At 45.2% G+C, this 27,080-nt stretch overlaps 1 protein-coding gene across 3 annotated transcripts in view; it reads left to right on the top strand.

Moving 5' to 3' along the window:
* The first annotated feature begins 664 nt into the window (after positions 1 to 664).
* Positions 665 to 27,080, top strand: part of ARHGAP42 (Rho GTPase activating protein 42) — a 605,600-nt gene continuing 579,184 nt past the window's right edge. For 2 of the 3 annotated variants that reach the window (XM_029602393.1, XM_029602394.1), the window contains exon 1: positions 665 to 1,118. In XM_029602393.1, the coding sequence (XP_029458253.1) occupies positions 965 to 1,118 (154 nt within the window). In that variant the 5' untranslated portion in view covers positions 665 to 964. The remainder of the gene's footprint in view (positions 1,119 to 27,080) is intronic. The other variant, XM_029602395.1, reaches the window with a different exon arrangement.

Below are 27,080 nucleotides of genomic sequence, written 5' to 3' on the forward strand. Positions count from 1 at the left end.
GAATAAATGACCACAAATTAGGAATAGAAATATGTAGACAAAAAACTGAACTGGAAACCTTAAGAAGCCAGACTGTATGCAATGCATCACCCAAAAACTAGAAAAAGAAATGCATTTCCTTCTGTGCAAAATAAAAATATATCAGGGAAGTACATTTCTCAAAACAAAGAAGAGAAAATCATAAACGTCCCACAAAGAATGAGTAGGAAAAACTTGTATAATCTAGGAAACAGCATCGATAGCAGCAAACTATGTTGTATTCTGTCACCAAGCCAGGGAATACGGACCAGCACCAGAATCTGGGAATTGTCCTTATTATTGTCATTTCTTTACCCTGTAATTCCATTTTTACCGTTTTATTACTGCTTCGTAATTTTTCGCTCTTTATGTTAAATCAATGCATTACTTTGGCAACAAGTAAAACTGTCATGCCAATAAAGTTATCTGACTCTGCACAAAAGTTTCCTGAACGAAGAGAGTGAGAGGGAGAATTAGCCAAGAGAGCCGGGCTGACTAGCCAGCCACTAATTATAGTCCTTCCGGGCTGCCGTAACCTTGCTGCTCGAAGGGCGGGGTTGTGTGCAGTGCGATCCCTCCCGCTGGTGAGCGTGGTCGGGAGGGCGGTGAAACTTTGGCAGGGGCGGTGACAGCGTGGCTCTGCGGCTGAGGGGAGGGGGATAGAGCTGAGTAGTGCGATTGACGGGTCTCTCCTGATTGACTCTGGAAGCTCGAGGTTTGTTGGTGGCGAGTGATCAGGCAAGAGACTGCCCCCCCCACCCTCTCTCCCCCATTTCCCATTTCTCCGCAGCCCTCGGGGACTTGGATTGGTGTGCGGAAAGTAGCGATGCCTGGTGGGTGACAGCAGTGGTGCCCCTGCCAGATCCTGGGGAGCAGCAACGAAGGCGCTTGACCTTCACCCCCCCCCCCCCCCTCCATCTCGTTGACAGTGAATCCCTGCCCAGCCATGGGGCTGCCCACCCTGGAGTTCAGCGACTCCTTCTTGGACAGCCCGGATTTTCGAGAGCGGCTTAACTGCCATGAGATCGAGCTGGAAAGGACCAACAAGTTCATTAAAGAGCTCATCAAGGACGGCAACATGCTCATCGGGGCGCTAAGAAGTGAGTGACCGGGACCGCAGGGGGCTTCTTTTGTTTGAATGAGTTTGGGGAGGGGGGAATGGCTCCCCTGCTGGCGGCCAAAAAAGTTGATCAAAAGTTATCTGCGCACACATCAGTGATGTTTTGGGTGGGGAGAGAATTTTAGCAGTGTAGAAATCTCGAGATATAATAATTGTTGAATAGATTTTATTTGTGCTGAATGCGCTTTGGTTTGATATTTAGTGTAGGTTTTTGGACGTAGGGAAACAATTCAAATGTGCGAAGCAAGCGAATGCAGTGAATCATCGGAAGCAAGTTGATAATTTTGCTTGCAGAATATGAAGCCTTGGTATTTGAAACAGATGTATGTGCAGCAAACTCCAGTAGAGGTTCTGTGACTAATCTGCCATCACTTCAGATTTAGCTTTGATTTATGTGAGCAAAGTTGTGGGTAGATACTATGTTGATATGCAATAAGGCAAGACTTTATTTTTCCAATGACCACAAATCCAGAATTTGATACGAGAGAAGGAAAATTGTAAAGTGAGCTGAAAAACATCATAATTAATGGCCAACGTGCTAGATAGACGTTGAAATAGGAAAAATCAAACTTTGGCTAAAAATAAAAATACAGGCTTCTTAAAGGATTTGATGTTAGATTAAGAACCAAATGTACAGTGATGAGCAACCTGCATGGATGTCATAAGTAACCATGGTTCCCATATATCGCCAGTCCTATACTGTTACCTAGGGGGATCGGGGGGGGGGGGGGGGGCAAGCCGGTGATGTCAGTTCCAAGGGTGAGGGGAGGATCACTTCCATGCATCCTGGGCCAGCCCCCTCCCTGTCAGGGACAATATTCCATCAGATCAGGGAACAGTGGGGCAGGAAGCTGAGGAGGAGGAGGATAAGTGGGTGGGCAGAAGCTGGCTCAGCCCTTCTTTCTTTACACTGGGCCATGTCCAGTGGATCAAGCTGTGCCTCTCCTTGCTTTGCTGAGCTACATAGCTCCCCTTCTCTCCCCTCATCTCCTCCCTGGAGGATTTGCTTGCTGCTGCTGCAGTGTGCAAACTCTTGGGCTTCCTGTGGCAGTTAAGATTGCCAACCCCAAGGATTTGGTGGGGCTTGGGAGTTGCAGCTAAGGGGTGGCAGGTGTGCATGGGTGCGTCTTGGGGGGCAAAAGTTTTAGTTTTCTTGTGTGATATAACTGAGGGGCTTTGTGGTGTTTTTGTGGGCTCTTTCTGTCTTGCTGTCACCCTGTTCTGATTTGGGCTGTGATTAAGGGGCAGGAGGATGTTGATGCAAAGAGGAGTGTCCCATTGGGGCAAACTACATGAGGGAAAGAGGGAGCAAAGAGCGGCTTTGGTGGATCCTAGCTTCCTGATGCATCCCCCATGCTTATTTGCTGCAGTTTGTGTTTAAACAGCAGCTTCCTCCTCCACATGGCATGGCCAGGGGCTCTGAGCTGGAAGCCTGCTTCCTTTCTTTTCCCAGAGGTGAGGATGCTGGAGCCTGGGGTAATGCTGAGAGTTGCAGGTATTTGCTAACCATTCATGTGTCATGATTAGCCTGTAGTAAGGGACAGAAGCCCGTTTCACTTTGCTTTTGTTGAAAGTGACCTCCTTTCCTTGGGCAGTGGTAGAGCTAAAAGATAAAGGGGCAGCAAGGAGGTGCATCTCTTATTTCAAACAAAGGACTCATAGTAGATCCTAATTGGGGAGTGGTTATCTGCCTCTAGGTGTTTTCTTCAGAGAGATCATATTCCTGGAGTTATCCCCTGGTCACAATTAACCATGAAGTTTTGAAAGCTGTCCTACCTCCACTCAGTCGCGTACTGTGGCTCTCTGGCACCCAGGGGCCGATGCATTTGTGTGCCCCTCCAACATCACTCCCCCCCCCCCCATCCTTCTTGTATTAATGCTTAAGGTCACAGAAAATTAGGGGCATTTCTAGACAGAATTGGGGGTGGCAAGCCAAAATGACATTTCCTCATATCACACCCACCTCCATCGCATGGCCCCCTGCTTTAAAATTGACTATAAAAAAAATCTCAGAAAATCCAAATGGTCTTCTGCATAATTTTAGAAAGCAGGCTAGTTTCACATGTCTTGTAAAACTATTATTAAAATTATTTGATAGCCTCTTTCAACTAATTCTATATGGCTGTGAGAGTGAAGTCTGGAATATATACAGGAAGGGAAAGAATGTCAATATAAATCCGCACCTCCAGCTCTGTAACTCACTGTGCATCCACAGAAATTCCCCCAACAATGGAGCTTGGATGTTTCCCTTACAGCTCATCATAGAAAAAAATATTTTCAAATTCTGGTATCACCTCCCAGTAAATAGCAGCATAAACATCTTCCACTGCTAGTCACAGTGGGGTAGATTTTCAAATAGCGCGATTTGGCGTACTTTTGTTGGCGCATCAGGCGCTAACAAAAGTACGCTGGATTTTAGTAGATACGCGCGTATCCGCTAAAATCCGGGATCGGCGTGCGCAAGGCTATCGATTCCGTATAGCCGGCGCGCGCCGAGCCGCGCAGCCTACCTCCGTTCCCTCCGAGGCCGCTCCGAAATCGGAGCGGCCTCGGAGGGAACTTTCTTTTGCCCTCCCCTCACCTTCCCCTCCCTTCCCCTACCTAACCCACCCGCCCGGCCCTGTCTAAACCCCCCCCTTACCTTTGTCGGGGGATTTACGCCTCCCGGAGGGAGACGTAATTCCCCGCGCCGGGACGCGACCTGGGGGTGGGTCCGGAGGGCGCGACCACGCCCCCGGACCGCCCCGGGCCATAACCACGCCCCCAGGCCCGCCCCCGAAACACTACGTCCCGCCCCGAAAACGCAGCGCGGTCGGGCCCGCCCCCTCGACACGCCCCTGACACGCCCCCCTTGGAAAACCCCGGGACTTACGCGAGTCCCGGGGTCTGCGCGCGCCAGTAGGCCTATTGAACATAGGCGCACCGGCGCGCAGGGCCCTGCTCGCCTAAATCCGGGCGGATTTAGGCGAGCAGGGCTCTGAAAATCCGCCCCATTGTGAACTAACACAAAACCCTGCAAAAAAGACACTCAAAATCTATACTGCAATCCCATCGTAACATAACAGTAATAACACCAAGGACTCAAACAACAAGAACCCTACCTTTGAAAAGGCACAGGTAAATATTACACTGGGTCCCAGAATACCAATACACCACCTACTGAGGAAGCAAAACTAACCCGATTGCTACAGATTCCTACACAGACGCTACACGCTAGCAGAATCTCTCACCTTGGTCACACGCACAGAGCAGAGACAGACCCTCACCAAATACAGAATAAAGGATCTTAAATTATAACCAGCAATATGCAGACAAAAACTTAAATGGCAATCCCAAGAAGCCAGACTCTCAGGCTGATACAACTAAACTGCGTTCAGCTGAGCGCACTGTTTAACACGCGGTTGGATGCGCGTTTTGGACGCATGTCCACAATATGGGGTTTAGCGCGTCCAACTCCAACCCCCCCCCCCCAAAACTAATAGCATTTATCCCATGTAAATTCATGTTGATGAGGCTATTAGCTATTCGCCCCAAATACAAAAAAGGTGTGTACCCGATCTGCACATTTTTACGCTCAGAAATTGCCTGTTGAAATTAATGCCAGTCCAGACCAGGTGTTAATTTCTCAGCAACCCAAAAAAGCGTACAGACAAGCCGAAAATTGTCCCTAGCGCCTCCTTTTAGCGTAACCCCTCATTTAAATATTGTATCACACACCCAGGAGAGGTGGCTGGGTGCGTTTTAGGAGAGCAGGCGCTTAACACTGAATGCCTGTTTTCCGCACGACTTTACTGTGTGTAACAATGGAAAAGCAGAACCACCATTCCACCCTTATTGAGACCCTCTCCCTTTTCCCCAGTTCCTCCCTCCCAACCTCCATTCCAATAAAGCAAAAACCTTGTTACGCACCTCATAACATATCAGTTGGTACACTATCGATCAGCGGCACATTAAGTAGAAGCTAATCTGCAAAATTAATCCAACTCGCAGAACTGCAGCAAGACACCCTATATTAAACCATACCTGGAACCAGCTTATTGTAAGGGAGTGTCCAAATCAAATCCTAAACACATAGGGCATGTCTTTCGTCCTTCGAGAGAATTGTAAAATACGGTTGCCATATTGTTTGGAATTTTTTCTTGCTCTGAGGTACCAAGGGGGTCAATAGAGCGATGTTCTAACATCAATAATTCTGTCATCCTCAGTTTCCACATGGACACAGTAGGGCTGTCAGAGTCCAACCATTTTATCAGAACACATTTCTTTGCTATTAAGCAAGATTTCTGTAAGAGCGAGTCCTGATCTTTCGTCATGGTGGAGTCCGTATCCTTTATACCCAGCAAACAGACTGCCCCAGACCAAGAAAGTTGAAGACCTAATGTATGCAGGACTGCTAAAACGTCTTGCCAGAATCTTTGCGTATAGGGGCACGACAAAAGCAATTAAATAAAGTCGCATTGTAAAGCGAATATTTCAGACACTGAACGTTGGTGGCAATACGAGCACTATAGGCCTGTCATGGAGAGAAATATAGCTTGTGTACGAATTTAAATTGCAATTCTCGTAAGTCCATACTTTCTGTAACTGTAGCGGCCATCGTCAGACTCTCAGCAAGGTTCTTCTCTTGTATGTCCACCGATTAAATCTTGCGACTGTGTAGCAGCTATAGCTCTCAGCATTCCGAAAGAGGCGATGGAGTGAATATATTTATAGGCTAATGAAAGAGACGTCTTGCCAGCATTCATCAAATGCAATTATCTTTGAAAGGTTCCAGAGTGACATTGAACCTAGTTCACTCCAAGCAGCTTTCCTATATAGTTCCGAAAGATGTAATAAACCTCTGATACATTGCCATACCCTCCTTATTGATTGAATCAGGACAGGCTTAGCAATGAAATCGGGAAGCTCATTTTTTGGGGTATGCAGTACATACTTTAAATGTAGGGGATAGACGTTCCAATTCAAGTATACTGTTTCGACCCTTTGCCCCCAACCAGGAGGATAGTACTACCAGGCAACTAGCCCAATTATAATATTGGATATTGGAAAGCCCCGCTCCTCCCTCAATCTTAGGACAACTTAATTTAGAGTACGATAATCTTGCTATTTTTGTTCTCCATATGAAGCGAGAGCAGGTTGTATTATTTATTTATTTATTTATTTATTTAAAATCTTTTCTATACCGTTGCTAAGTTATATACCATCGCAACTGTTTACATGTAAGCACATATTTAATGTAGGTAAAAGTGTACTATAGTACATTCTAACAGGTGCCGTCAAAGGATCGGTTACAATATATCATTAGACATAATCATTTTAGAGAAGTAGGTCATGACCGAGTGTACCAAAGGTACTTTCACGGGTAAATTTATCATATATAATGTTATAATTATGCTTATTGTGATGTAGCGTTCATGGATTACTATACTGTATAGTCTTAAGTACTGTGTGTCGGTGCTCTTCTGCCTATTCCTGAATAATTCCTATTTTCCCGTCTCTTTGTAAAATGCTTGTTTAAAAAGCCATGTTTTTAAACTTTTCTTAAATGCCTTGAGATCACTTTGTAATCTGATATCTGGAGGCATTGTGTTCCAAATTATGGGTCCTGCTAATAAGGCCCTTTCTCTCACTTGGGTTAGTCTTGCTGTTTTTACTGATGGAATGGTTAAGAGTGCTTTATTTGCTGATCGAAGGTTTCTGTGTGGGACGTGTACCCGTAATGCTGTGTTTAGCCAGTCTGATTTCTCATCATGAATTAGTTTGTGAATGGTACATAGGGTTTTGTATTTAATTCTGTGTTCAATCAGTAACCAATGTAGTTCCACAAGGGTTTCAGTTATATGATCCCTCCTCCTTTTTCCAGTTAGTATTCTATTTATTTATTTATTTTTCTATACCGACATTCGATTTGACATATCACATCGGTTTACATATAACATGATTTCTGAAGCCCGCCTTATAATGGCATGATACATTGTAACGGGATAACTGCATAAACTGGCTAGGTACATATAACTGATTTCCAAAATAGTATGTAGGTATAAATTTGTTTAACAAGAAATTTATTTAACAGAGATAAATACTGACTTGAATTGAATTAAATAACTATGTACAGGATTGGAGGAGGGAATTGGGAGGGTCTAGGGGGTGAGGGTGAGCGGGGTAGAAGGGAGAGATAGAAGGGGGGAAAGGGTGGCACTGGCGGAGTTATTTCTCTGGTAGTAATGCTTTCCGGAAGAGCCAAGATTTGAGGTACTTACGGAAGGTGGGTGTAGAGGGGTCAGTACTGAGGGCGGGTGAGAGGTTGTTCCAGAGGTGAGGGCCTGCTATGGATGCGGCGCGTTCTCTTGTGGAGACTCGACGTACTTCCTTGATGGAGGGGGTAGCGAGTAGGCCTGTATTGGTTGAGCGGAGATTTCTGGTGGGGTTGCTGGCTTTGTCATTGTGGATTGCTGGTGGGGTTGCTGGCTTTGTCATTGTGGATTGCTTTGTGTATAAGCATGAGGGTTTTGTATTGAGATCAGGACGGGCAGCCAGTGGAGTTGTTTGAGTACGGGTGTGATGTGATCTGTTTTTTTTTCTTATTTGATAGAGATCGTGCGGCTGCATTTTGAAGAAGCTGTAGGGGCTTGAGGGTAGATGCGGGGAGGCCTGTTAGGAGGGTGTTGCAATAGTCTACTTTGGCAAAAAGGAGGGATTGCAGAACTGTCCGGTAGTTGGGGGGTGGGGAGGTGGAGAGAGGTTGGAGTTTCTTAAGGATTTGGAGTTTGTAGAACCCTTCTTTTACCAGTATCTTGATGTGCTGTTTGAAGTTCAATTCCTGGTCCAGTGTGACTCCAAGGTCTCTAACCGTCGAGGGCATGTTGTAGTTGGACAGAGATGTGGGGTCAGAGATGGGTGTTAACGTTTTTCTGGAGAGGTGGAGAATTTCCGTCTTACTTCGGTTGAGCGTCAGTGCCATTTCGGTGAGGATGGAGGTTATGTCTGTCAGGTGTGATTCCCATCGGTTTAGAGCAGTGGTCCCCAAACCTGTCCTGGAGGGCCACCAGCCAGTTGGGTTTTTGGGATATCCTCAATGAATATGCATGAGAGAAAATTTGCATGCACTAGCATGTAAAAGTTCATTCAATATCTTTTGGGTGGTTTGAAATTTTTCTTGCCATTCTGATGCACCATAAACATTCATATTGGCCTTATAAAGGGCTAGTTGCATATGCAAAGCTAGGATGGTGCAGCTTTGACTTTTCCGCTTTGCAGCGACATAGCTAATTATTTCCCCATGCATAACGACTTTCGCCGTTTCCCAGAAGAGAATAGGAGTCATACGGTGTTGATGATTGTGTCTGGCAAAGTCTTGCCATTTCTCCTGTGTGTATTGTTTAAAGTCGGGGTCAGTTGCCAACCATAATGGCATGCGCCAAAGCGGAGCTGAGGTATTAGGGTGACCGCTAAATAATGTATAGATGACCAGACAGTGTTCTGAAATCACAAGTGGGCCAATGGTCGCAGAAACTGCATTGTGAAAGAGGCTTTCAGAAAACAGGACCATATCTATTCGCGATTTGGTTGGGTGGGCTCTAGCTTGGTGGATATAGTCTCTCTCACCTGGGTGTAGGACCCTCCAGATATCCAGTAACTGGAGAGCAGAGCATACAAAACTAACCCCTTTGTTCTCTTTATTAGCTTTTGTGTGCAGACCTGGCCATCTATCCAGAATATTATCCGCCGCACAATTGAGGTCGCCCCCCAATATTATTGGGGCTGTGCCCAGCTCCTGAATCTGAGTAACGAGTTTAACAAAGAATTTATGATTATAATTATTAGGAGCATAAACAGAAGCCCGAATATCGTTCTTAGGATTTAATTTCCCAGCAACTAAAATGTAGTGGCCTTCTGGGTCTGCTTTACACTTTTCCATTTGAAAAGATATCTTTTTGTGAAGCAAGATCGCAACTTCAGCACTTTTGGTAGACCCCTGTGCTGACAAAACCCAGTGAAACCCAATTTCTACGTAATTTTACATGCTCTTTCTCCAACATATGGGTTCCCTGAAGAAAAACTATACCCCCCCTGCAATCTTTCAGTTGAGCAAGTGCTTTATAGGCTACATTCCAAGAAATAATATTATCTGGGGTCCCCATTCCATATGTCTGGAACCCACTTCAGATTCAAAAGATAGTTGGTCTTAGTGGGACCGCCGGGGTCCCCCTGGCACTTTCCCCTTACATATCTTTACCCTGTACCTTGTCGCTGCTATCAGATAGTGTACCTATTATCGGTGCATAACACAGTATAAAACCTAAGAAAACACCTATGAAATGCCCCCTCCCATCCCTCCTCACACAGAATGGTTGCTTCTTATTCTAGAGGCTAGAGATCACTCTAAATGCATCGGGCGTGTGTCGTCCCCCCCCCCCCCCCGCATTGGTAACTGTTATTGGTAAATGTGCCACAGAAGTATAGAACAGTGTTTCCTGATCCATTGATCTGACTGAGAGTCACACTCTAACTGAGTGAATAAGATTTGCGGGTTTGCGTTGCTGCAGTGTCACTTATATGGGCCTGCCAAGCTCTTCAGAAACATCTGAGCTTCATCCACAGAGTTGAAGTTATGGGCTGTGTTGCCATGCCAGACCTGCAATCTTGTTGGATACAGTAGAGCAAATCTGATCTGCCTGTTAGTCAACTCTGAGCAGAGCGGGGCAAATCTCTTCCGAAGTTGCATGGAGAAAAATCTGGAAATACTAGGGCTCGGTGATCAAAAAGCCGCAGTTCTCTTTGCTTCCGATAGGCTTGTAAGATAAGTTCCTTTTGTGGTTAGTTCAAGAGCTTAAAAATAACCACTCTAGGTTTGGTCTGGGCTGCAGCTGTTCCTCCCAGGCGGTGAGCGTGTTCAATAACAGTAGGCTCACATTCCTTCTTTAGGCCCAAGGCTAGGTCTAGCTCTTTTTCTAGTAGGGGTTTCAGCTGCTGCTCCTCAATTGATTCTGAAATACCCACCAGTCTCAGATTATTGCACCTGGATCTAATCTCCAGATCCTCTAGCTTGTCTGTTTGAACCACTAAAAGTTTCTCTAACTGTTTAATTTTTGCCTCTGTCGCCAGCAAGTCATCCTCTGTGACTCCTACATGGCCCTCAACAGAGTCTAAACGCACTCCGAAATCTGAAATTGATGATTGCACTGCTGAGATTTGTGCCGATATGGCATCCAGACGAGAACTTAGAGCTGAGACCATGGCGTCTGTAAGGGCAGCAATGTTTGTGTCCTTACCCGGTGTTGGCAGAGAATTCTCTTTTGCGGCAGCCATTTTGGATTCACTGAGCCGAGGCCTTTTCTCTTTCTTTTTTAGCAAGTTGGGTGCTCATAACTTTAGGTAAACGGGTAATAAATCTGTTCATGCACCAATAGAGCTGTACTCTATGATTAGATGAGAGAAATCTGCAGTTTATCGGCGATGGCACTGGATTTACGGGGGAGGGTACCCAGAGACCTGGATTACACCTCCATCTGGGTTCACTACGTCACGGTATCTCCCATAAGGTCTTACTCCCCTGGATTCTTATCAAACACACACACACGCTCTCACTCTCACTGGCTCCCTCACATACACACACACCCAGGCAAGCTGCCATTCATTCTCACACCGCTCCCCCCCCCCCCCGGACATACACACACACACACACATAGACCCCAAGACAGGCAGCTATTCACTCACACTCATACAGACAAACCTAAGGAAGGCACCCATTTATTCTCATATACATACACACCCCAAAGGCAGGCACCCATGCATTCACCCCCCCACCCCAGGCAGACTCCCATTCATACACATGCACACACATTGAAGGCAGACTCCCCTTTCTTTCTTTTGCCAGCAGCCTCTTGAGCCTCTCTCGTTCCTGTACTGCTGCAGTCACTGCTGCCGCCTAGATATCGGGGAGATCGCTGGTCCTGGCACTAAAGCCCGATCTACTGCCTCCTCGATGCAGGCTCTGTGGTATTAAAAATTTGCGGGTCTTCCAGTTCCTCCATGCTGATCTCCTACATTGCAAGGCCAGCATAGAGAAAGTGCTACACTTGAACAGTCCCAAAGTGAACATATGCCAGTCACTAAAAATTCAAATTTTTATTTATTTATTTTTAACCTTCGCTGTCTGATCTTAGTTTTCTAATTGGCTGGTCTCAGACTTTTTTTTTTTCCCACCTTCTCTTTTGGCCTCTTGCCTATTCCTTGTACAAGGTCTCTTTTTTTTTCTGCTTCTTCTCTCTCCACCTGTGTTCTTCCCCACACACACATTCAGGCTCTCATTCGCACACGCTATCTCTCTCTCTCTCTCTCTCACACACACACTCAGGCTCTCATTCTCACACGCTCTCACACACACGTAGCTCTCACTCTCACACGCTTTCTCTCTCTCACACATACACACACACACACACACACAGACTCTCATTCTCACACGCTCTCTCACACACACACACAGCTCTCACTCTCTTGCAGCTCAAAGAAACACATAGGCTGTCATTCGTTATTTCTCACTCACACACAGAGGCTCTCGCATGCTCTGTCCATGAACATATGAGCTCTCGCTCCCTCTTGCCTCTGAGTCTCCTCTTCTTGGGCCACTGCTAGATGGGATCTGCGGTGGCCCTGCTACTGGGCCTCCTCTTCTCGGGCCACCAGCGAGGTGGGATCCACATTGGCCCTGCCACAAACGCTGCTCTTCTTTTGCATGCGGCCGATGCTCTCCTCCTTCCTGCCCACGTGGCTCTGGAAGGAGGAGGAGGAGCACCTGGAGGTTTGAAGGTGACTTTTTTTTTGGGCTGTGGTGGGATGAGCTCCACCATAGCCCCGCCAGTCTTCCTGCTGTGCGTGGCCACACACGTGCAGCTTAAAGAGAACAGTGGCCGGCACACAGCATATAAATAGCACACTTCCTTGCTCAGCCGAACATAAGATGTGGCTGACAGGAGCTATGTCAATCGTTTGCTTCTGGCACTTCGTTCCTTTCCTTTCAACACCAGCAGTGGGGCAGTGTGGAAGGGCATATCCATAGCATTACTGAGTGGGCTGGATATATTGCAAAGTTAAACACAGAAACCTATTTAGTTGTGTTCCTCACTTGCCTTATTAAATGTGAGGCAAAATTTAAACTTGATCCCCTGCATTCCTTATTTCTCCCTCTGCTCTGACAGCACCCCGGTATAATGAGTAATTGAGGTGGTGGCAATTTCAAGCCGGTATTCATATTTGGTAAATTATTGGGACAGAAGGGCTGTTAGTGTTCCAGCCCAGGCGGACTGGGTTTGGCCTCTTGCAAAGTCATCATTTATTCTCTTCTGTGAACCCTCCACCCAGGAGCTGGGATTCAGGATAGGGTACACTGAGTGAGATAGAGGAGATATGATCGATGTTTAAATACCTCTGAGGTTTTTCTTGCACAGGAGGCTTGCCTCTTTCAAATGCAAAGTGGCTTTAGAATGAAGGGTTATGAGATTAAAGGGAATAGACTCAGGAGTTTTCTAAGGACATGTTTCTTTATTAAGGACATAGGTGATCCCTGTGGAGGCAGTGGAAACTAAAACAGTCTCTGAATTCAAGACTGCTTGGGATAAGGACAGAGGATTTCTGAGGGCGTGGTCGGGATTGTATAGCTGAATAGTTAGTGTGGGTGGGCTTTCTAGATAGGCCACATGTTCCAGCTTTCCGGGAGGAGGGGATGCAGGGATTAACATTGGCCTAGGTGTGCAGGGGCGTAATCTGCTACTGCTTAACCAGGCTAGTGCAAGGGTATTAGGCGCCCTAGGTGAACCTTCTGCCTTGTTCCACACCCGGCCCCAACTTCCTCTCCCTCGGCCCAAACACACAAGTTAAAATTATGTATTTATAAAAATAGATTTTACATGAAAAAGGACATTCAAAAGAATAGTTTTCTGAGATAAAAATATTACTTACAGCAGTGTATGTAAATATAATATATATATATTGTATGTCTACCAGAAAACCCTGCTAAAAGGCAAAAACCTACTTGGAACCCTTATGGTATTAGACTTATTGTAATGCGTGTTGAATGAAGGCTTGTTACTCAAAGCCATGAGTAAAGTGAATTAAAATTACAATATAGTAAGCCTCCCATACCAAAACAGCACTAAGTATCAACATTCATATAGTAACAATTCAATCTATGAAAATGCAGTGCTGTAAATATTACACCAGGCCCTAAAACACCAGTACACCTCCTGTTAGAAAACAGAACTAGCTCAGCTGCTATAGAAACCTACACAGTAACTACACACTAGTAGAATGCATAAAGTTTGATCACCCATGCAGAACACAGACAAAACCTCACCAAATACAGAATAAAGAGACCATAACGTAAAAATAAAAAATGTGCAGACACAAACTGAACTGGAAATCATGACACTAGACTCTGGATGCAGCACAGAAATGAGATAACAGAAATATTGCCATTCTTCATAAAATATCAAACAATAGAATGAAGACATTTGAAACATTTAATAGTAAAACCATACTAGTAAAAGGAATATTTTAAAATAGACAAATAGAATGACATCCAATAATTAAAAACTCATAAAAATAATTTTAAAAAGTTCCAACTACAAAACAAAAATTGAAAAACACAACACACATCAAATTCTAACACCCAGTAATTAAAACTAACAAGGATATAAAATGAACCACTCACCATGCTAGTAACTTTTGATTTTCAGATGCCCTGAGATTGTTGTGGCTTAGCTGATGGGGTGCAGATGCAGGGGTTGTTGTGCACAGACTTTCTCCTCTCTCTCATACACACACACACACACACACACACACACACACTTAATCATGTTTGTTCTTACTCACACACTAACACACACAGGCTTTCCCACATAAGCACGCTCTACGAGACACACCACACACACACATGTATGATCTCTAGCTCTCACATGCTCTCTCACATACCCAGACAGCCCCCCCCTCTCTCTCTCACACACATACACACACACACACCCTCACACAGGATCCCTCCCTCTCACGAATGCCATTGTGCTCTCGTACACACACAAAATTCCTCTTTCTCTCACACACACACACACCTTCCTTCTGTCTCTTTCTCTCATATACCTCATACAGAAAACTTTGTCTCTTGCACACACATCCCCCATCACTCAAGCTCCCTCTCTCTCTGGCACACACACTCCCTCACACATACACACTCCTTCCCTCAAACGCACAAACACACTTCCTCACACAGGCTCCCTCTCTCTGTCTCACACATACACATAAACAGAGGCGCCCTCACATACACACACACACTTCCAATCCCTTTCTGGCTCACAGGCTCTCTTGGTCTCTTCTTCTTCTTCCTTCTGCTGGCATATGGGCTCTGCCTCCAGCTCTTCCGGGCCTATTTCTTCTATCTTTGGCCATTCCCAGGCCCCTCTCTTCTGCTGTGGTCAGGATGGGCTCTGCCCACGGCCCTACTGGCAGAAGTCTTCAGTTGTGAACAGGATGGGGTCCCCTTGTGGACTGCCGAGTACCTGTTCCACTTGCAGTCTGCAAGTGGAATGGGCTCCTATCATGGCCCAAGTACTTGTTCCACTAGCAGGTTGCCGAGTCTCTTCTCTCCTTGGCTGCGAGTAGGATGGTCTCCACTCGTGGCCCGGTGAATACCTGCTCCTCTTGGCCGTGAGCAGGATGGGTTCTGCTCACGGCCCACCGAGTACCTGCTCCTTTTGGCTGCGAGCAGGATGGGCTCTGCAGGCGGTTGCTTTTTGTTGCCTCCTAGTGGCACCCTAGGCGACTGCCAAGTTCACCTCATGGATGCGCCGGCCCTGTGCTTAACTTTTATATAGCATTCCCAGATAGCTGCAGTGCTGCACAGATACATCAGTGTGGAAGCGGTGCAGCTGTGAGCTAGCAATCTGTTTGCAAAAGTGAATGGGAAAGTCATGCAGAAGATTTGCTGAATAGATTAGGCAGGAGAGGTAGCCTCCCCCCCCCCCCCCCCCCGGTGCGCGTGCACACACACACACACACACACACACACTCTCACTCACTCACTTTTACAGGTTGCCTTGAGGGGATTGCCACAGGTGACTTGTCCTGCCTTGGCATCAGTATGCATAACTTAGCCCCCTCAGTGTATTTTGCAGCTGGATGTAATCTCATATAGTGGTGGGTTTGGGATGTAGCCACAGCTGTGTGTTCAGGGCCTGGAGCTTGAGAGCATTGCATGCCCCTTCAACCGTAAGCCTGAAACTCATCCCACATTATGGAGGAATGTGTTGTGCTGAGTGGGGTGGTCAGAGGTGGCACCTTTTTTTGGCACTCTGTACCTGTGGGCCACAAGCCTATGATAAAAAAAAAATGAAGCAGAAAACAGGAGGGCTTCCCCTCCGTTTCAGTTCGAGCAATATCCACGGCAGTGGTGCCATCAACATGTCAGTTGGAGGCAGGGTTGGTACTGCCTTCATGGCCGAACTCTCATGTTAGTTACCAGTGGGGCATCCTTGGGACTGGCTTGCTTGGCCATTTTAGCTGTGTTTGCCAGACCAGTGTCCTGGATATATTCAGGAAGATTACACCCGATCATACCCCGACCACCACCCAGGAGTAAATTTGCCCAACTTGAGGCATCTTTGACTCATTATGTTACTATGCCTTGTGTATGGGAAATGGTTGTCTTCTTGTGTACATGGGCTACTATTAATCGTTGGCCTCACATATAAATACCCTACAGCTAACTGTAGCATTATGATGTCGGGAAGGTATGGCATTAAGTAGACAAAGACATTAAGGGCCGAATAGTCTGAATGACTTCAGACCTGCCCATTGTGCCCTGCTTTTGAAATATTTGCAAATCTGTTCTGTTACAACTATCCGTGTAATCACAACTGCCATCAGAAACAAATGCATGGGATTTCTGATCTCAGAAGATCTGACGTGTCAGGTTGCATATATCAGATGGGTTCACTGCTCAAACTGTTGGCACCTGACTTCAGTTCCTTAAGCCATTAATTAATTTCTTCCTTAATGAGTGTTTTCGGTTTCCAGGGTGTGTGAGGCAGTGAACCTTTCTTCACTATTGGAGGTGGAGAGACAATCAGCTCAGGTCCTTTGTGTGAACAGTTGCAAGGTAAAATTAGGGCACTTGCATTGGCCCTGTTGGTGATCATGTACAAGGCATCCTTACTGGTCAGTAAGGGTGCTAGTCTGGCCCTTCTTCAGAAGGTAATCCACAATATGACTGTCTCCTGAAGAGCCCATTAGCTCAGCATGAGAGGGGCTCTACACCAAGGAAGAGCTGTCAGAGAACGGATGGCTTGGCCCTGTGGTGCAATGTGTGGTCATGGCCTAAAGATGTTTTGCCATCATCTGGGCAAATGCCCTCCTCCCACAGTGAAGTGTCATCTCATTAATGCATATGGTCATGACCTTTACATTGAGACAGTAACTCATGTCTTAATGGTTGTGCTGCTGACCAATGCTTTACAAGGAGTTCAACACCATTTACCTAGATTATATAGCTGCCTGCTATGACCTTACATGAAACATAGAAATGATAGCAGAAAAGGACCAAATGGTTCAGCCAGTCTGCCCAGCAAGCTTATGATAGTGTCTATTTCGCTGTGCAGGTTACCCCCATGCTTAACAGATTCCCAGACTGTAAAAGTTTGGCCCTCGTTGATTGCTGTTTGAATCCAATTCCCCGTTACCCCTTGCTGTTGAAGCAGGGAGCGATGTTGAGTTGCATCAGAAGTATCGGGCTTACTGGAGGGCTAACAGTCTTGCTTGCTTGTGGCGGGCCATCTGGAAGGTCCGGATCTAATTTTTCTGACTGGGTGACTCCTGGTCCCAGGTGAGCTGCCAGCCTTGCTTGCATGGGGCTGCTTGAAAGGCTCGGACCAACCAGGAGCTCGGGTACATACGTTAGACTCCCTCGACAGAGTTCATGAATAAAACTGCGGCCTTTATTATTCCACTTGAATAACCGTCTCCTGAGTATTTGCTGTATTGAGTATTCTACAAATGCATGCGGGCCCAGACGTTGCATGGGTACCAAAGTTAATATCCGGTGTCAAACAACCTGCACGGACGCTGCAAGTAACCATGGTTTCCGTGCCGCACCAGTCCCATGCGGTTACCTGGGGGAGGGGGGGTGGGGGTGGCAAGCCGTGATGTTAAGTCCAAGGGTGAGAGGAGGATCACTTCCATGCATCCTGCGCCAGCTCCCCTCCCTGTCAGGGACATGATCCCGTTGGATCAGGGATCAGTGGGGCAGGGAGCTGAGGTGCCAGAAGCTGGCCGAGTCCTTCTTTCTTCTCCCCGGGCCATGTGCAGTAGGTCAAGCTGTGCACCCACCCTCCCAGCCTTTTATGATGCATTTAAACAAGCCTAGCTAGTCAACATTTGTATTGGTGAAATTAGTAATGTATGCCTTATATAATCAAACTCTTAGATTGTTAACCTTGAGTTGTCAATGTTGCAGTTGGGGAGAGGTACCTGAGCCCCCGGGGAGGAGAGGGAGGGTTAAAGTTGAGCAGTGTCATCTGCAAAAAGGCTCATGCTAGAACAGCTGGGGTCATCTGATGCCTGGGCCCCGGAGGACTGCTTTAGTCTTGCTTGCATGGTGCGGGCTGCTTGAAAGACCCAGACCAACCAGACATATTAGTAGCTATATGTTAACAGGGGTTCGGGTGCATAGGTTAGAATCCCTTGTTAGGGTTCATGAATAAAGCTGTGGCCTTTATTACATGCAAATAAATATATCTGAGTGTTCACTGAATTGAGTGTTCCTCAAATGCATGCTGGTGCTAACGTGCCACGGGTAAAAAGGTTACTGTACTTAGTTTTTGTTGTTTAGATATTTTGCTGATTGTCTTTTTATCTTTATTGTTTTCTGATTTTAATAAGTGGTTATGTTTTAGTTGTTTCTTTGTTGCATGCAATTGATTCTTCATAAGGGACATTAAATGTAGAATGCAGTGATGCTAGTAAGTTTTAATATGCCCTTGGAAATGGGCCTTTTTGAGGAAGTTCAATTTTCCAGTTTTATAATCTATACAACATATGTGCTATGAAAATGTTTTAAATATTATATTTTAAAGCCTATTTTTATTTGTTCCTTTGATTTACCTGTCTGACTGCTAGTTGTTTGCTTTTATTCAAGGATGGGTGAGCAGTTAATGCTGCTCATGAGCTTGAACTAGGCTGTAGGGGTGTGTAAATGTTTTGTATAAATTATGTGGGAGGCATGTTGGCTGTGACCCAGCTCTGAAACAGACCTATCTTAGGCCTGGATTCACTATTCTCGTAGAGAACCACCTATTAAAATTCCCGTAGAGAATAGTGAATCGCATGGTACCGGGGTGCGGGGGAGTGAAGCGTGGGTGGGCCTGAGAAAGCCGGCAGCCATCGCACCACTGCAGTGCGCTGGCTGCCGGCTTTCGCACCGAATAACTACACCATAAAAGGTGTAGTTATTCGGTGCGAAACTGGCGGCGATAAGGGTCCTTACCTTTCGCCACCAGCGATGTCTCTGCAGTGTCTGCCCCGGTGCCGCCTCAACTCCTCCTCTTCCGGGGCTGACTCCACCCCAATCACCTTATCGCACGCGAAAAGGGACTTTTTGCGTGCAAAAGCTATTGAAAATGACCCCCTTAGTTGGCTGTATCCTAAATTTGAATCTAACCTAACCTGGATGATCAGATCTTCCCAGGTCGGTGTTTGAGATTTTAGAGTCATTCCCCCACCTCCAAAGAAAAATAATGTATTCTGAGTTTGATTTTACGTGGGGTTATATATACTGTTTTTTAATTTTATTTTTGATCAGCTCTGTTGCCACTGTGTATGCATGTGTGCATATGTATGGAGATAGAGAGATATGCACATATACTGAATAAATACTATTTTCTTTTATAGAGTATCAAATAAACCAGGAGTTGTATAACTTCATACCATTTCAAAGAATGTTTGTGACATGCGAAGGGAAGGAATTTTAATTCTTGAATAATTTTGCTATAACTTTCAAATCTTCAATTACCCTGGGAAAGTGTATTCAGGTTTTATATTTTGCCCTGTACAGGGAGCCTCACAAGCAAATTATGTTATAGGTCCTTTCAGATCATACTAAAAAAAGGGATACTCTATGAAACGAAAAGCAGATTTAAAATAAATTGTTGAATGTAGCTTTTGTTTATTTCTTTTGTATTACTCATGAGAAACTGTGGAATCTTGTTTCCAGAGGATGTGTTCAAGGTGACGAGCATAGTGGGGTTTAAAAGAGTTTTGGCCAAGTTCCTTGAGGAAAAGTCTGTAACACATTATTAACCAGGGAGACCAAAGAGAGCTATTGCTGTGCCTGGGAGTGAATAACAAGAATCGGGCCTACTTCATAGGATCTGCCGGGTTCTTGAGTCCCGGACTAGCCACTGTCAGAGAGAAGATGCTGGGCCTGATGGACCTTGATCTGACCCAGCATGGCATTTATTAAGTTTAACTGCTGAAATGAGGATGGTCCTCCCTTGGTGTTTTGGCCTCTTACCGAACCCTGCTGGGACCCTAACAATAAACAAAGCAAGAAGATTAAACTTCTTGTAAAAAAAAAAAAAAAAATTCATTTAGATTCATATTCCACTTTTTAGTGCTTCAAAGTGGATTACATTCAGAGGGCTTTCAGTCTAAGTTTGTACCTGAGGCAATGGAGGGTAAAGTGACTTGCCCAAGGTCACAAGGAGCAACAGTGGGACTTAAACCCTGGTCTCCTGGTTTGTAGCCCATTGCTCTAACCACCAGGCCACTCCTCCACTCATCGGAAGGTGACTGAGTGAAAAGGCTGCTGACATCCACGACACTCTCACATTACCTCTTCTAATCTAGACTAAAAACTCAACTTTTCATGCTAGAGCAACCAAAAGCCTAAGTCCCTCGCCTTCTCCCCATATATTTTGTTTTTAATATTTTGTCAAAATTTTATGTAACATTGCACTACCCATCCTTTTATTTAATTGTCGCACTCCACTAATGATTTTATAAACTTCTGTCATGTCTCTTTTCCAAGCTAAGGGGAGCCATTCCATTCTGTCTATCATTTTTGTCACCCTCTTTTGCATCTTTCTGTGTATTTGATTTATATTCCACCTTGGAGGCACTTTGGAGCACATTACATTCAGATACTGCAGGTATTTACCTGTCTCCAGAGGGCTTACAATCTGAGGGGCTCATTCTCTAAGCTGCGGTATTTTTCCCCAAGAAAAAAAGTGTATGAGCCACAAAGCTGTGGTAACTGGCCCTGCCGCTTCGTGATTCCCGTGGTGTTCGTGCTCGCGGTAAAATACAGTGGGCAGAAATACCGCTGCAGTAGATGTCCCAAGCAAAGTGTAATGGTGGCCCCGGGACTGTGTAGCTGTCGTCACTTAAAGGAGGCTGATGGACCCCAAGTAAGCTTCCCCCCCCCCCCCCCCCCGAAACTAGTCAAAAACCCCAGGAGTGTCCATAGTTCCCCCTGTCCCCCCTCCCCCTGCTTCCAGTGGTCAAAATATAAAAAAATAAAATGTTAATAAATCTGCACAAAGCCCCACCTCCCAAAACCCCTATCCCTTTCCTTCAATAAAAAAATCTGGGCAACAGAGCCTAGGACCTCCCCCCAGCTGGACCTTCCCCTTGCTCACAAATGGAGTCCTGGTGATCCAGTGGAGGTCTGGAATGCCTCCTAGGTGCCAGGCCTGGCAGCTGCATTTTTGAAAATACCACCGCCTGGCCTATCTAGGGGCAAAGGCCAGAGGTGGTGCCATTTTGAAAACTGAGGCCTCCGGGTGCGAACCCTAGCGGGTGCTCCAGGCCTCCATTACCAGCGCTGATTTTGTGAGGAAAGGAGATCCAGGAAGTGGACTAGGACATTTGATTGAAGGGGGGAGGGAGGGGGGAGGGTTTTGGAGGCAGGGTCTGGTGCCGATTGATAACATTTTTTTTTTTTTTATATTATGACACTTTTGCCCCGCGTTAGCAGAATAAGTCACTCCCTTCAGGCTGGCAAACTCCCAGGTGTCGGGTGATGTAGGTACCTCCGAAATTGGCCCCACTGATGCCTGATGGAAAATCCGCCTGCACTGCTTTGGGTCAGGGAGAGCAGTGGCAGCTGCCACTGGTGGGGGGGGGCCCAGTGCACAGATAATCAATGGCTGCCGTCTGAGGCTTTAGGGAAAAATCTGGCTAGGAGGTAGAAGGAGAGGATTTGGAAACATGATTTGGGAGGGAGGAAAGCAAAGAAAAGCACAAGTCATGAAAAGGAACACAAAAATGTTAACCCCACCCCACCCTACTCCCAAAAATAGAGGAAACAAATATACAAAATGTAAAATAGCTGGAAAAAAGAGCAAAAATGTCAGTGGCTCCTAAAATTTTTGGCTGGAACTTAGTTTTCTAAATATTTTTCCACTCCTGATCCTCTTAAGTACTTTATCACCGCATGCTGAAAAGACACAGCCACACAAATGTGCGTTCTTGTAAAATGTGAGTTGGTTCCAAGGAGCTTTGAACTGTCTGCACACTGTGGCAGGTGCTTGGGACCGGCTGTTTCCTTTGATTTTTGACTCTGAGAAGCCTATAATCACAGTGGCTTCTTTGCTTCACTCCTTAAGGAATCCAGTACTGTGCAGGAGTCACTGGGTAAAGAGGCTGCAACCCTCCTTGTTTCTCTCTGTGGGTAGTCTGGTGAAATTTGGTTTTCATTTTTCAGTGCTATAATTTATTTTCTTACATACTGCTGTTTGAGTGAGGGAAGATCTCCGCTGTGGATCTGCAGTAATGCCAGGAGGTAGACAGCGGAATAGGGTGGGCCAGGGCCTGATGATATTTTTTACCTACATGTCACCAGCAAGTAGGGAGCTTAAGGGAGGGGCAGAAGTTGGTCAGTTTGATCCTCTGCAACCAGGTGTTTTGTTACCTCTTTGCCAGCACCCTGCTGATATCTATCTAGGGCCTCAGCTAAGTGATTGACTCCCTCCCCCCCACAAATGTCATAATCCACAAACAGGACTGCCTTTGGTACAAATACTGTTCTGTATGTTCTACTATTTCATTTTTTGTTAAAATAATGATTTTCTATTTTTTTGCATAGAATATGAATGTTATAGTTTACAATGATAGCCTGTCACTTAATTAAAAATAGCCTGTAATAATAAAACACCCAGTACTGGAAAATCACTGCAAAGCTTGGGAGCCAGTTTCACCTGCATGTCTTGGTCACATCATATACACAGACTAGTGAAAAGTGCCAGACGTTGCTGGGGTAGTCTGGTCTGGGCCTCTGCTTGTGTGTGTAAAGAGAGAGGGAGGGGCCTCTGCCAGCGTGTGTGTGTGTGTGTGTGTGTGTGTGTGTGCCTGTACCTACCTGCTTGTGCGTGTACCTGTGTGTCTTTGCCTGTGTGTGGGAGCTTGTCAGACAGGGATTTGCACATGGTGCAGATTGTCTGCCCAGTGCACCTTCCATGGTTTCAGGCACTACCTGGTGGCCAAACACAGTGTGACTGACTGACTCACTGACATGACACAAGCCTTTTATATATCTATATATCTATATCTTTATCCTATATATATCTATATCTATCTATATATATATATATATATACATTTATCTATCTATCTATATATATATATATAGAGAGAGAGAGAGACGAAGAAACATGCAAACTCATTAAAAGAAAAATCATTAAAATAGCAGGTCCTTTTGGAATATTTTTCCTGAACCTCTTTCTCCCACTTTTAAAGGGCAAGGATGGGCTCCTCAAAATGTTGTCTTCATGGTGAATGAATGTCAAAGAGGGGCACCTCCCACCTGTTAGCATCAGAGTGGGAAAAGACAGAAAATGTTGTGCAGTAGAGGCAGGGCTGGATTTAAGATTATGGTGCCCATAGGCAGAATACTGAGAGTGGGGGATTTCACCCCTAGAGATGAAAGAGCTGTGAGGTGGTCCCGGGCTTTGGGTGCCTACAGAATTTAGCGCCCTAGGCACTTGCCTGTGCCTAAATCTGGCCTTGAATAGAGAGGAGGGGATGCCTGAACGTGAGGCTTCATTTCAAGTTGCTGAACTTTTTACGAAGAACCTGAGGTGAATACAGACTGACAGCCAGCCAGTGCAGATGATATGGAAAGCAAGTGTGATAGGCTTTCCTCGTGAAATATTCCTCAAGCCATTTTAAAGATTTCTAATGCAACTCCTGTTTCATCTGAACTATGAACCACCTCTGACAGTCTCTCTTGAAACTCTTGCAGTGTGAGCTTCCTCAGATTTGACTGATAGGCTTGGTGCTATTTCTGTTTATCATCTCTATAGCACTATTAGGTGTATGCAATGCTGCACAGATATGCAGAAAAGACAGGCTCTGCTCTGGGGAGCTTACAATGCAGCCTACACTTAGAGATGAGACAAAAGGTTTCTGGAAATGCATGTATTGCAGTAAACGTGGATAAAATTGAGAAGCCTACATTTGGGAAGTGCCAGTAATGTAAGAAAATTAAGCTTTTAGTCAGAACTTATATATGGTCTGAGGAACAGGTATAACACATCTTCTCAGGGAGGGTGTACCAGGTAAACGGCACAGAAACGTGGAAAGCAAGATGTTGGGAGTTGGCGATGGAGGAGAAGGATACAGATAAGAACAGTTTTCCTGATCGGAGATCAGAAGAAAGGCATTAAGGAGGAACTGCAGACTGAAGGTTCTGGTGAGTAAAAAAAAGAAAAGCTTGAAATGTATGCAGAAGAAGATGGGAAACCAGAGTAGTGATTTAAGAAGAGAGATTATATGGTTGTAATGACATTGGTGCAAGATTATTCAGCTGTGCAACTTAACTGTAGTGGAGTTAGATTTACTCAGTGGGAGATTTCTCAGGAGCAGGCTGCAGTAGTCTAAGCATGAGCTAATAAAATAGTAGATAAGGGTTTTAGTAGTGTGTTCAGAAAAGACAGGGTGGATTTTGATGGTGATTATACTGACATAAACAACACTGTTTAGTTTTCTAGATGTGTGCAAAGAAGAAGAGTTGATGTAACTGGGATGATGACAGTGTTATTCACGGGGGAAGAGGGGAATGGATTTGAGAGGAAAGGTGATAAGTTCTGTCTTGAAGATGTTAAGTTTTAAATTGATAAGGGGACAAGCAAGATGAGGTTTGGGAATGTAATTTTGGAGAAAGTTCTGGTATAGAGTAATAGATCTGGTAGTCATCGCAATGATGATGGTTCCCGGCGTGCGCATATGGATGTGTCCATTTTATATACAGTAGCGAAGAAGAGCTATTCTGCACATAATATATGTAAACCAAGGGAAACGAGCAGAGTAGTTCAGAATCCACACAATTGTTTGAATAAAGCATTTAGTTATTTATTGCGGCAACTCCACAGTTTTCAGAGCGACATAATTTTTAAGTCTCAATAAATCCCCCAACACGGTATCCGTGTTTTGCCTTTCGGCTGCATCTGGAGGGACGGCAACAAATCTTAATAAATCTAAAAAGCAAAACCAAATGAAACCATGAGTGTGGAAACTTAAAAAATCAATGGGGATACCTTCAACATACATCAAAATACATCAAAATAGTTAACATACCTGAGATGTTACAGCATACAGCGGGGCTGGGAGTGCACAGTACAGACATAAAGATCTCTTTAAAGTTAGAAATTGGCACGAAACGGTTCACCAACCAATCAGAAACAAGTAGGACCTGAAAGAAGACTACCTATACATATTCATGTGAAAAAACACCACTCAATTTCATTGTTTAAACCATGAGGTGACAGGCAATTCAATGAGTATATCCATTTTTGTTCCCTGCGGATGAGCATTTCTGAAAAATTTCCTCCCTGCCGTGGAGGGGTAACACATCAATAATAAAGAAATTCAAATCAGAGATCTGATGAGCTTGCGCTACCCTATAGAGTAGGGTAGCGCAAGCTCATCAGAGTGTTAACCTATAGAGGACATCATCCTTGTGGATCCTGTTCTGTTTGTTCCCTATCATTATCCATAACTTCATTTCAACATCCTACTCTTAACAGCACGTTTTCTCTGAATCTCAGTTCAAATTGTACTACATCGGGTGCAGTTTACATCATAATATGTCCATGTCAAGTGTTATATGTAGGTAAAACTACACGGATGGTGAAAACCAGAATCATTGAACATCGCTCCTGTTTAACTAATTAACGTGAAAATGCTCCTCTAGTTGCCCATTGGGTAGCGCAAGCTCATCAGATCTCTGATTTGAAATTCTTTATTATCGATGTGTTATCCCCTCCACGGCGGGGAGGAAATTCAGAAATGCTCATCAGCAGGGAACAAAAATGGATATACTCATTGAATTGCCTGTCGCTTCATGGTTTAAACAACGATATTGAGTGGTGTTTTTTCACATGAATATGTATTGGTAGTCGTCTTTCAGGTCCTACTTGTTTCTGATTGGTTGGTGAACCGTTTTGCACCAATTTCTAACTTTAAAGAGATCTTTATGTCTGTACTGTGCACTCCCAGCCACGCTGTATGCTGTAACATCTCAGGTATGTTAACTATTTTGATGTATGTTGAAGGTATCCCCATCGATTTTTTTAAGTTTCCACACTCATGGTTTCATTTGGTTTTGCTTTTTAGATTTATTAAGATTTGTTGCCGTCTGTCCAGATGCAGCCGAAAGGTGAAACATGGATACCGTGTTGGGGGATTTATTGAGACTTAAAAATTTATGTCGCTCTGAAAACTGTGGAGTTGCCGCAATAAATAACTAATTGCTTTACTCAAACAATTGTGTCCATTTTATAACATGCGCGCACATGTGTGCCCCGGATTTTAAAATCTGTGTGTGTGTGTGTGTGTGTGTGTGGGGGGGGGGGATTTTCGTTAAATACGTGTGGCGACGCAATCAGGCCTTCCCCAGTTCCCTCCCAGTATGCACCAATTAAGGAGCTGACTGGGAGGGAAGTTTCCTACCTCCCTACCTAAACTTCCTCTTTCCCTCTCCTCCCCACCCCCTAAACCTAACCTACCTTTCCCAAAATGTTTTATTTTATTACTTACTGCTCCTCTGGAGCAGCAGTAATCTCTGCGCACTTGCCGGCTCGGACTTTCCCAGAACAGCGGCTAATGGCCGCTGTCTCGGCCAGCCTCTGTCCCGCCTCGTCCCCTGGCCCACCCTTTTTTTCAGGGCCAGCAGTTGTGTGCATACCGGGGTTTACGCGTGTGGCCGGGCTGTGCTGCCCGGTTTTTACGTGCGTAGGCCTTTGAAAATCTGGCCAAAAGTGAATGAGTGTAGAGAAAAGAAAAGGTCTTGGAACAATGCCTTGGGATCCATTGACTGATAATGGGATAGCACTGGAGGAAGGTCTATCAGAGCATACACTAAAAGTTTGATGGGAGAGGTAAGAAGGAATGTAGTCCCAAAATGCAACTGAGAACAGTGTAAAGAAGTAGAGCAAAATGTTGGAAGCAGTACATAGGTGAAAGATAAGTGAGTAAAGGTCTTTAGCCTTTGCCATGAGATCACTGGAAATCCATGGAATGTAGAGGGCAGAAGATATATTGGAGTGGATCAAGAATGGTTTGAAATGGCGAGGAAGACAAAGCGCTGGAGGTAAATAGCATTCTGAAGTAGTTGGAATATACAAACGAAGAAGACCATGAGATAAGAGCTGGCCCAAGTACGGTCAAGCGAAACTTTTTTTTGAGGAGAGGTGTGATGGCAGCATGTTTGAAGATGGTGAGAATGATCGCAGTTGGAACTGATAGATTGAAGGTGGGATGGATGGATGGTATGACTGCAGGGGAGATAGAACTGAGGAGCTGGATGGCAATGGGGTCTGAGGAACAAGCGGAAAAAGAATGGGTAGGTATTAATACATACACTTCTTATGAAGAGAGATACTGGGACAGGATTTATTTTCTT

The sequence above is a fragment of the Rhinatrema bivittatum genome, chromosome 5 (assembly GCF_901001135.1).
Source record: "Rhinatrema bivittatum chromosome 5, aRhiBiv1.1, whole genome shotgun sequence".
In the NCBI taxonomy this organism is placed as follows: domain Eukaryota; kingdom Metazoa; phylum Chordata; class Amphibia; order Gymnophiona; family Rhinatrematidae; genus Rhinatrema; species Rhinatrema bivittatum.